At 40.9% G+C, this 12163-nt stretch overlaps 1 protein-coding gene across 1 annotated transcript; it reads left to right on the plus strand.

The window, feature by feature from the left end:
- Nucleotides 1-133: 133 nt before the first annotated feature.
- On the plus strand, nucleotides 134-11873 carry CSUI_005759 (uncharacterized protein; the record flags this gene model as incomplete). The annotated part of the gene is made up of 9 exons (XM_068065929.1): nucleotides 134-274; nucleotides 1405-1491; nucleotides 2830-3319; nucleotides 4156-4361; nucleotides 5075-6482; nucleotides 7709-8320; nucleotides 9222-9673; nucleotides 10049-10298; nucleotides 11773-11873. Coding segments are annotated over exons 1-9 (3657 nt in total), but the record flags the coding sequence as incomplete, so codon positions are not given.
- Between the last annotated feature and the right edge of the window lie 290 nt (nucleotides 11874-12163).

A 12163-nucleotide genomic window follows, 5' to 3' on the forward strand; every position in this document is an offset into this window, starting at 1 on the left:
TGGCGTCCCTTCAGTCTTCTTTTTTGGGTCTGTCTACTCTCTTTCATTTTCTCTTTCTGTTCATATCTTTCTTCTTGCTTTCGTAAGACATCTTGTTTTCTTCTTCTTCTTTCGTGGCATTTCTTTTCTTCAGGAGTATCGATACGAAGAAGACAATAGGATTTCTCTTTCTCCACATGACTGCCTTATCAGGTTCTTTACATATTCTCGTGCGTTTCATAAGATGTCTCTCGATTGTCTCGTCGAAATCCTCCGTTTTCACGGCCTCTTCAGAGTAAGAGGAAGAAGCTAAGACATCCATCCGCTCTAGTTTGCCTTGTATCAAATGCTGTAATGTTTCATATACCAATAGATTTAACAGCAACCTAAAGTCGATAGACCATGCTTTCATATGTACAAAGTTTACTATAGAACGGGGAGTACTTCTTGCTGCTCTTCTCTCTTCTTTCAGCAGAACGAAGAAATCGAAGACAACATACATATCCACATACATACATATCCATAGACACATCTTCATACATAGATACATGCATCTTCAGATATATATAGACATACCTATACACAAACATACATATCTATACATACGTATAGAGAGACCTGCCTCTTCTCTCTCTCTCGCTCTCTCTGTCTGTCTCTCTGTCTATCTGTCTATGACGATGGAGGTGTGTGTGGCTGAAGTGAGAGTTTGTAGAAGCTCCTTTTTTGAGTTAAAATGAGAATTCAAAGAAAGAGAATCTTGAAGATAGTTAGGGTGTCACAGTTAGGGTGTCTCGTCAGATTGCATGTATCTTTCTATCTGTATATGGAAGAGAGGAACAGAAGAATGATAAAGACCCTCGTGTTGAAGAGATCGCTATTTCTTCTCTTTCTTACTTACTTGCATTCTTCCCTCTCTATCTGGTCTTTTCTTTCTATCGGCCGTATTGGATAAATACAGAAGCTTCTCTCGCGATATGTTTGCTAGGGTGTATATGCAGTACATACATAGGATATGCTCATTTCCATACATATCGAACAGACGCACATACCTACGTATGGATTCACGTACATGCCATCTGTCTCTCTGTCTACCTATATGCATGTATGTATATGTATATATAGATAAGTATACATACACATAGATACTTATACCTACATGTATACTATTAGCTTAGACCGTGTCTATCCAAGATACACACATTCTTCATACAAATGTTCTTCTGGTATACGCCTCTCAAGCGTCTTTCATCCCGGAGATTCACATCTTTCATTCTACCAAGATTCCTGTTGATCTCTCTCTCTGTCTTTGTTTCTTTAACACCTGCTTTCTCATTATCTCTTCCTTCTTTTTCTTCTTCGTCTTTGTCTTTGTCTTTCTCTCTCACTTCACTATCCTTGTCGCTTGTGTCGTACGACTCCTTATAGGTGTTAGGCATACACCCTCTCATGTCTGCGTGGAAGGCTTTGCTTCGAAAGCAAAAGAAGGAGAAGGAGAAGTTCACGCTCTCTCAGGTAAAAATTGGATCAGTCAACCAGAGAAGGACAATAAACAACAGAGAGGAAGATTAACGATGTCTAGACATAGCTAAGTAGCTAGTAGCTAGCTAGCTATCTCTTCTCATTGTGATGCGTGTCCTTTCCTCCCCCCCAAGAGTCCGCGTCACTCTCCCATCTTCTTCGCGTTCCCTCTCCTTGCTTCTACCTTACTGTAGCGGATATATGTATATATATATATAAATAGTCAGATAGGTAGATATAGGTAGATAGATACATAGACATTTATGGTGTATCTAGTTTGTACCTTGTCTACTTTTTTCCTTTGCATCATTCATGCTACCTTGCATAGGTTTCCTAGCTCCTCTCCAGACTTTGACGGGTGTCTGGATAGGAGCTAGGAATGGCTAGCTAGCTGAGACCATAGAGCTCTACACAGACGAGTAGAAGTTTCTACATAAACCAGTCTTTCATAGACACTCTCCCGTGCATGCACTACTCGAAAGAACATGTAGATATAGAGGGAAATCGATACACATATATATAGCTATGTATGTATATATATACATACGTAACTATATATATATGTATATATATATATATATATCGAGTTTCCACTTTAGACATTCATTTGTATAGGAATTCACTCATACATGTACATACACTCACACCTCTTTTATTTCTCAAATCTCTATCGACAAATCAGTATCTATAGCTATATCTGTATCGATATATATAGATAAGTATATATGTATATATATGTATAAAGGTGTATGTGTATGTATGTGTATACCTGCTGACTCATTATATGTGATAGCTGATTGAAGACATGACTGGCTGTATGTGTATCTTCATAGACTTCTATCTATCCTTCTATCCATCGATCCATCTATCTGTCTATCTATCGATGAGAGAAGTCGACGCTAGACGTACACAGAGGGACTATTATAGACGCCAGAGGAGGAGAAGGAGAGAAGAGGAGATAGCATCTGAAAGACAGTGGGGCGGTGTATACTTGTCTTCTTATAGGAGACGCCTGGAGACGAGTCTCTCTGAAAGGGAGCAAAAAGGACTCTTCATATTCTCCTTGTTTATCTCTCACACCTAAATGAAGAAGAGAAGCCTATCTATCTATATAGAGCTTCATGTATATATATATATATAGGTGCCTATGTATATTTACTCATACACCCATGAGAGGACCAGCATGTGAGTGTATGGTCTTCTATAGACTTTCCTTTTTTCTCTGTATGTCACAGCTCTTTCTCCTCGGAGTCACGATAGCCAGCTCAGAAGATTTCTTTCTTTTCTTCTATCTTCACGCATCTTCTTGTCTATGTCTGTCTGTCTCTTCAGATAACCCGTGCTCTGTATTCTCTCTCATCGCTTCCTTCTGATCTTTCTCCAAGCCTCTTGCCGGCAGATCTCCCAAGAGTGCAAGATCACCTCGGAGGGTTCTATCGATGTGAAAGCGACCAAGAAGAGAAGAGAGATAATTCTCTGCCACCCTCTTCCTCTCCTTCGATGGCCTCTTTCTTCGCGTCAGTTTGTACATCGTTAGATCTTCTTTCGACCACAAAGTCTTCCTCTTCTTCATGGGCTAAATCTCTCTACAATCCTCACTCTTCTTCTTCTTCGTCTCCAGAGCTTCTCTCATCTTTGCTACTTCAAGGAAAGAAGAATCTGAAGAAATCAAACTCTCTGGGTGACCTTCCTTCTTCTTCTTCTTCTCCTTCTCTTCTTTCGTCTTTTCTTCTTCTCCGTATGATAGTCTCGCACTCTCTTCAAACTCAAGCAGCCACTATTCTTCGTTATCACGTCTCTACCTCTCCTCATGATCAAGAAGGTGATACGTCTCTCTCTCTCTCTCTCGTTCCTTTCTCTTCCTTCCTCTCCATGTATACCCCTACGTGAATGCGTGAGAAGGCGGATTCCTTAGCTTCTCGATCTATTTTCCTAGGTGACGTCATTCTTGCTTGATAAAGATAGATTCCTCATTCACTTCCCTCTTTGCAGGGTGCTCTTTGTGTCTCGAAATAGGGCTCTTGTGCTCATTGCTAGCGGTCACCATCGATTGTACATCGATGGCAGCGGGGGGACAATCGAGCTAGCGCTAGCCGATGCAGTGATTACTCCTGCTTTGTTCTTAAGAAAAAAGCTTTTTGAAGGAGAAGGTAAAGATGAGTGAGAATCTCCAACTTATCGCTGGTATTAGGATACCTTCTTATCAAAGAAGAAGAAGAAAAGGTCAAAAGAGAAGACTTTATCATAAGTAATGCTATAGAAGACCATTCATTCCTTCCCTCCCTCTTTTGCTCGCTCAGTGCTGCTCGTTAACCGACATATAGCCGCCGTCAATCCGAGATATACATATCTATCAATATGTATGTACGTATGTATGTATATGTATCTATCTGTGTATGTATGTGCATGTATGATGATGTATATATGAGTCTATCCACGTTCATAGCTCTATGCAGACTGTACGGTGTATGTACACAAGCACCTAGGTGTACGAAGGTGCATCTATCTGTCTATGTGTCTATCTGTTTCTATAGATCTCCCCTTCTCTACAAGTGTAAACGCACATATCACATAACACCTCTCTACTCTTGCTACTTTCACGTCAGTCAGTCGCTCCTCCATTTTCGCTTTCCTTCTGATTTATTTGCATCTTAGCAGATCCTGCGAAGCAAAGAGAGCTCCTTCTTCTACCGGGTAGAATTGTCAAGCTTTTGCATGCACTACTTCGATTGTCTTCACAATCGACCTCTGATCTTCACCCTAGCATGACATTTCTAGACGACGACTTTTCATCCAGAGTGCATGCAGCGACAACTGTCGATTTCTCAGAAAGGAATGAACCGAATCTTCTCCCTTCAAACAAGGTAAATTCTGACGCCTTCATATCAACATCGAGGGGCTACTTCTTGTATGTACACATTCTTCTGTATGTGTCTATGTATCTGTTTGAACTAACTCCCTCACTGTCTCTATACAAAAGCTTCATCTATCTCTATGTATATACATTATAGGTCTATGCTCATCTTATATGTAAATGTATTTCCCTGTGTAGATCTCTATGCGTACGATGAGATTTCTGTCTCTATGCCAGAGAGACAGAGACAGAGACAGACAGACAGAGAGAGAGAGACATGTGAGTGTATCTGAAGAAAGGCTAGGAGAGACGTGTTTCTCTTCGTTCATGTATGTCTCAGAAGAGCCTTCTCTTTTTTCCTCTTGTCTTTATCGAACTGAGAGGTATAGAGGAATGTATCACGAGGTGTCTATGATACACCGTGGTCGCCTCGCCTTTCCTTTCTTGTTGCAACTTCTCTTCTTTAGAGATAATTTCCCTTTGATTCATAGCTATAGACATCTATCTACGAAACGAACAGAAGGACCTACAGATCCACACACATTCTCTCTCTACACATGTTCTCCTCTTAACTCTCTCTCTGTATATATATATGTATATGTATATGTCTGTATATAAGTTCATGGCTATATAGAAGGGAGATTTGTAGTTAGTGTAGAGTCTGTTTTCATCGGTCAAAATGCCATGCTCTGTATGCACTTGTGTCTCTTTCTTTCTCTTCAGTCATCTCTCCCTTTCCACGAGAAGAAGAAGGAAGAAGAAGAAGAGCTCGCTTGTCGGAAGTTAAGTATCATGCCTTTCGTCTCACCCGTGCTCTTGCAAGCTCTAAGGGAGGTGACTCAAACTCTTTCCCTCTCTTGGATTCTTGCAGAAGGCCAAGTCAAGAATGTTCCTCATATCCTCGGTGCATGCGTGCATCTCCTTCTTCTCGAGATAAAGAAAAAGAAGAAGACGAGAGAATACAATGCTTCTCAAAGACGAAAGACCTCTTCCTTTCATACCTTCAACACAACGGCTCTAGCAGAGACACCTTCTCACATAGAACGTCTGCACCCGTCATCTCTTTCTTCTTCTTCTTCTGTCTTTGATAGGACAGGAGAAAGAAAGATCTTTCTCCATGAGATGCATCGTCAACAGGACGCTGGAGATATACCTAGACAAGATAAAGATAAAGACAAAGAAGAAGAAGAGAGGAAGAATCACTATCTTTCATCTTCTTCTTTGGAAAAGAACCCCCTATGTCCTTTCATAGGAGATTCTTCTGAAATCCTCTTCATTCATCTACAGCAGCTTACGGAGAATCTTATCTCTCTATGCTTCGACCTCTCTTTCATAAGATCTTCTCCATCACTCTCTGCAAGGAATACTTTGGCTACGGACTGGAAGGAGGAGAAGAAGAGAGAGACATATCGGGTCTGTGCAGAGAAGGTGTCGACGATGGATGATCGAGAGAGAAAAAGAAGAAATGGGCGAGAAGAAGAAGAAGAAGAGAAGAAGAAGGAGATTCCCAACAGTTCAAGAAAATCTAACCGCATCCTCCAGCCTTCATTCACAGATCGTCTACCGTCATCCTCTTCTTCTTCTTTTCTCCCTCCCCATTGCTTTAAAGAAGATATAAGTCAAGAGAAAGATCATAAAAGGAATGAAAGAGAAGAGGGGAGGAAATCCTCCACATTCTCTTCTTCATTCCAACCCTCTTTCTCCACAGAAATCTTTTCTTTACGTCAAGTCCAACTCTTTTGTCGTGTCTTAACACTCTATCGTCTTATCCCTCTTCTTCTACTCCATCCGTCATCTTCTTCTCCCTCTTCTTCGTCTTTCTCTCCTTCTTCTTCTTCTATATCTCTCAGAAAACAAGATTCTTCTCTCTCCTCTTCTTCTTCCTCCTCTCCTTCCTTAAGGTTTCTTTCTCTCTCTTCTCTAACGCCTTCTCCGTACCTCACACTTCAAGGCAGCAGTGTATGTCTCTCTAGTCTAAATGAAAGGAAAGAAGAAACATATCTATCGACTGAAGACGAAGAAGAAGAAAAAGAAAAATCTAGAGCTGTCAGAAGGAAAGGAGAGAAAGAGGCTCCACCAGATACTCGAATTTCCCCCCTTCTAAAGTCTCTCGAGAATAGAGTCAATGAAGGTATGGCAATATATATACATATGTATATATATATATATATGTATACATATATATATACATATACATATATACATATATATATACATATACATGAATACGTCTATATATACATGTCTACATATATATATTGATATGTACATACATGTATCTATCCATCTGTATAAGAAGGGATGTAGTTCATGGAAGCATTTCTCTAGTGATACACATATATGTATATAGAGTGTGTATATATACCATAATGGTATAGTTAATGAAGGCATCTCTACCACACCCATGTCTGTATATAGAGCTATATCTATCTATCTATATATATATACATAGACATATACATTGTATACAGGTATAAAGGTCTGTATATATAGCTATATCTATATATATATATACAGAGACATATACATTGTATACAGGTATGGAGGGTGTGGTGACTGAAGGTATGTCTACATAGATGTACGAGCAGAAAAGGCTAGAGAGATGAAGGGAGGTTTGCATGATGTGACAGAGTCGTCTGTTCATCTTATATAAGACGACATATGATCGAAGCTTTCGTAGTGAAGAGACAGCAAGCAAACAAGCAGAGAGAATACGAATCGAGAGAATAGCGGCCGTCGATTCCTCCTTCGTGCTAGCCTGCCTAAGCACCACGGGGGAGAGGAGACAATCGACACTCGAGACAATCGACACTCGAGACCAGAAAACTATGGACTTCTCTTCGTTACTTACAGTCGTCAACACCTCTCGATCATACACATCAGCCGTCTGTAAATAGATCCAGGATAGAAATAGATTGAAGATATGGGTGATAGATTAAAGATAGATAGAGAGAATGACTTGATACATGTTCTTTCTTCTCTTTGGTACGACGTACGTAGAGACGACGTCGAAGAGTGTGGCATGTCTCCTGAGGAGAGAAGAAATACACAAGTCTGTGTGTCTCTATCGACATGCAAGAGAGAGAGGGTCTTCGATTCTCTCAAACCTTCAGAAACGCACTAGAGTGGAGGCGAGCGAAGGAGAGGAGATCTTCAATAAAGGCGATCATAGGGATTCATGAGAAAGAATAGGAAGAAAAGGAGGTCTTGTCTTTCTCCAATCGAAGATCTTTCTTTCTTTCTCACGCTTCCTCTCTCTGTCTCTGCGTTTCTTTCTTCCTTTCTCCCTCTCTTTTCCTTTCTTTCTTTTTCTTTCTTTTTCTGTCTTTCTGTCTTTCTTTCTTTCTTTAATTCTAGTTCTTCAAATAGCCAGTAGTGGGTGTCATGCGCAAGGTTTTCTTTTCACTTCTTCCACTCCATCCACCTCTGCATCTTCTTCTTTCTCCTCTTCTTCTTCCTTTCCTATATCGGCTTATAATCGGAGAGAAGTGAGCAATGAAGAGGGACCACCAATAGATCTTTCTTCCACCTTACAATACCACCCTGACGTCACTGGCGCTTCACATCCTCCTTCTTCTTCTTCTCCTTCTCCTTCTTCTTCTTCTCCTTCGTCTTCTTTCTCTTCTTTGTCGGAAAAATCTCTCTTGAAGAACGATTCTTCCCTGGTCTCTACTCAACAAGAAAAGAAAGAAGAAGGGGAGAAGGAGAAAGGAGAGAAAGACCTTCTTCTCTCGACCTCTTCTTCTTCTTCGTTGACGCCAGAGATTTCAGAGCAGGATATGACGAAGATCGTAGAGTCTTCTTCTTCTTCGTTGGCTCCAGTCGATGGAAGAGAAGAAGAAGAAGAATTGACGAGGAGAAGAAGAAGAATATGTACGAAGGAAGAGGCGGAGGAGGAGGAGGAGGGGAGGGAGTGTCTTTCTGTTGAGAAACTCCTCGAGGCTCATCGTGATGGTCTTGAGAAAGATGGTAACAAGTTCCTTAGGAGTTAAACTTCTCTCAAACTATTGCTTCCTTCTTTCTTTCCTTACTCCTTCTTTCTTTTTCGTCTCCTATCTACCTAGCTATTTGTTTCTTATGCATCCTTTCTCTGTGTATCATGGTAAGAGAAGGGAGGTTTCATTCTAGTGAGAGAAAGGTAGTAGGAGTAGTGAATTTGTATAAGCCATAAATGGGATGTGACTCTAGTCTCTATTAGGTGGAGACTTCATAATCTAACCATGCTTATTCTTCTTCTTCTTCACTCTACTAGCCCCCTCCCTTTCCTCTCGCCGCGGCTGTTCATCTTCTTCTTCTTCTTGCTGCTGCTTTTGTCGCCTATAGTACTCCTTTGTGACTTGCCGATCGTCTACTACGAGTAGTAGATAGAGAAATAGATTAAAGAGAGATAGATTATTCAAGAGAGATTAAAGAGAGATAGGTAGATAGTCGTCGTAGTGCTTATGGCTATTCAAGATAGGCTAAGAGTGAGCGATAGCTTGTCTCCGCTTAGAGTTACGAAAGGCGAGTCATCGGTAGTTACTTTTTCTTCTTCTTCTTATTCCTTAAGAGTAGAGATAGCAGTCGTGAAAGAGTGACGAAGAAGTAGAAGAAGAAAAAGAAGAAAAAGAACAAGAGTCTCGGGGATTAGCGGAGTCAAAACTTGTCTATGGAGGGCAAGGAGCAAGGAAAGAAGGAAGGAAGGTCTTTTTGTCTTTCTTTTTCTCTTTCTTTCTGTCAAGTTGAGAAGTGAAGCTCTTCTCTCTTTTCTTTCTTTCTTCTTTCATTCTATTATGAATGGGCTTGTTCATCTCCACCTCTCTCTCTTTCTTGTGTCGTGTAGACTTTTCTTTTTCATTCTTTTCTTCTGTCTTTCTTTATTCGTTTGCAGTGCTTCAGGTAGCCTACTCCCGCAGTCTTCCTTCTCTCTACTTGACTCTGAGAGAAGTCTCGTCACGCACCTCCGTCACACAGGCACCCCCAAATCAAAGAAGAGAGAAAGAGGAGGGAGGAGGAGAAGAAGAAGATCTTCTTCCGAATCAGCAGACATCTCCTTCTTCTTCTGTTACAGGAAGGAAAGAAAAGAAGGAGAGTGACGGAGAACGTGCTATGAAAAGAGGGGAAGGAGAGCTCGTCTTCCATGGAAGAAAGTCTAAGAGGCCTAGAATTATCAAAGGAAGAAGAAGAGAAGAAGAAGAAGAGTTGTCTCCTTTACCTCCACTGAAAGAAGAAGACTTCCTCTTCTGCCAAGGAGACAAGAGAGACAATTCTCTAGAGAAACTTCACGTGAACTTTCACGCCTCCTCTCCATCTTCTTCACGCCTCGGGCGCTTACTTCAAGAAGTAAGTCTATGCATGTAATCTTCTCTTCTCTTCTTTTTCTTCCCGTCCTCCTTCTTCTCCTTCTTCTCCTTCTTCTTCTTCATCTTGTTCTTCTCATTCGTGTGAACTAACTTTGGGTTTCTTTCTTCTTCTTTCTCTCACTCCCGGAATAAAGTTTTCTTTCTCTTCAAAAGTCGATTGCGCCCTCATTCTTCAAAAGACTGTGGATGTATCTACCCCCAAATACTTTCAGCAAGTGTTAAGGAAGGAAAGAAAGAAAGTTGAAGAAAGAAAAAGAAACGCAGAAAGAAAGTCCAAGAAAGTTGGGAAAAGAGATCTTGCGTCGAGACTGTAGTTTGTTTCTTATTCTCCTGTCTGTCTGTATGATGTCTCCAGACATGTCTTTCCTTCCCTCATCTTTTATCTCTTCTTCAAGCCATTCTATCTCTCCAACTTCGGCGTCTCCTATCAGGCTTTTCACTCTCTTCTTCTTCTTCATCTCTCCGTCACTCTTCTTCTCTTTCTTCAGACATGCCGAGTCTGGAAGAAAGAGAGATTGAAGAGAAGCTCTGTCTCCTTCTTCTGACATGTCTCGTCTCCTCAAGAAAAGGACAGGCTCCTATGACTGAAGAAGTTTCAAACTCAGGTAAAGAGAAAAGTCACACAAAAGAAGACCAAACAGACAGAAAGCCTTCAGAAACATTCTCTTTCTCTTGACGGTGGAGAAGAAAAGAAGAACAAGAGGAAGAAAAAGATAAAGATAAAGATAAAGAGAGAAGAATGAAGAAGGAATCTTGTACTTGTATGCATGCGTGCATGCATGCACATATTTCCATATTTCTCTCGCAACTGGACTGATTGATTGACTGTGGGGGCTTCATTCATTCATCCACTCTTTCTTTCTTTCTTTCTTGGTCTGTGTTGGTATCTGTCGTTGTCGTCTTTTTCTCCCTGATAGGGAGGAAAGTAGGAGCGCTGCTTGTCTCTCTTCGTAGGTGATAGAGTGTAGGAGTAATTGAGGGAGGGCAGACTAGACTATTGGGTCGGCAAAAAGACTTCTTTCAACCCACCGCCTCTTCATCTACATCACTCTGTATGTACACTGTACGTACACCTATCTATATATCGTGTATCTATAGCTGTACATACACCCCACTACACATCCATACACATACAAGGGACCTCTAGAGAGACATCCACACACCTATCTCTCTATACATATATGTACATAGGTCGATACATAACATAGTGTATATATATATATACATGTAGGCTAGGAAGACTGTGTCTTATGTGGGACGGTATATGCTTCTCCTCAGGACCATCTTTGGAGTCTCTGAAGTCTCGTGTTATGTAGGCCGTGCCACAGACATGCTTGAAGACTTCTATAGACAGCATACGACGGTGTACGCACATGCTATGCCTGACTAGAAAAGAAATCTGTCTCTTTGCTTGCCCCCTTCTTTCAAACTTTCTCATAGTCTCTCTTATGGTCTTCCTCTTCTTCTTGACGTTTAACGTGGGGAAGAAGAAGAAGAAGAGAAACACCCGCTCCTCTCTCTCTTTCTCTCTCTCTTTCTTTCTCTCTTTCTCTCTCTCTTTCTCTCTCTTCTCTTATAGAAACAACATAAGAGAGAAGGAGGCATGTCTATACGTCTCTCTATATATATACATCTATACATAAATATATATGATAGAAAGAGGGGGGCAGAAAGATGAGAAGAAGATGGCATCTGTATGTGTGTGAGAGAGACAGAGACAGAGACAGAGAGAGATCTTATCTCGGTTTTTGAGGAGGGTGTTGGGCTGTCCCTCCTAAGGTCAATCAGAGATCTAGACGAGCTTAAGCAAAAGAATCGACATATTCGATCAAGAAGATAAATAAAGAAGGATAAGAATTCTACTAAGGATAAGATTAATATATGGGAAGTTTACCCATGACCATACAGAGAGAGAAACATCTTTCTCTTAGCTTGCTGTCGTCTTCCGTCTTTCTCTTCTCGTGCCTATCATATCTCGTCTTCTCTATCTCTCTAGCTATCTACCATGTCTCTCTCTCTCTATCTGACTATTAATCTATCTTTCTGTCTGTCTATCGTTCTATCTTGCCTTCCCTTCAGATATCTACGCGAAGCTCTCCTTGGTCACGAACGCTCTGGAGTATCTACAGCCCAGACTGCATGCTCTCTTTAGTCCTTTTCTTATCTCACATCTGAAGGTAACGAATTACCCAAAGCGAGAGAGAAGAAAAGGAAGAAGAAGAGAGAGAAATAGAAAAGGAGAAGTCCACGGCTAACAAGCTCAGAGAAATATTTTTCTTCTTCTTCTCTTTCTTTTCTTTCTCTCTCCCTGGTGCAAAAAGAAGAAAAACGAAGAAGAAGAAGAAAACTCTCAGGAGAATCCGAAAGAACAAAAAGAAGGAAGAAGAAGAAGAATGAAGCAGAAGAGGGGAGAAGAAGGAAGAAAAAGGAAGAGGGAGGAAGGAAGGAAGGCCTTTCTGTCTCTTGCTTG

Source organism: Cystoisospora suis (genome assembly GCF_002600585.1).
Source record: "Cystoisospora suis strain Wien I chromosome Unknown contig_2783, whole genome shotgun sequence".
Classification (NCBI taxonomy): Eukaryota; Apicomplexa; class Conoidasida; order Eucoccidiorida; family Sarcocystidae; genus Cystoisospora; species Cystoisospora suis.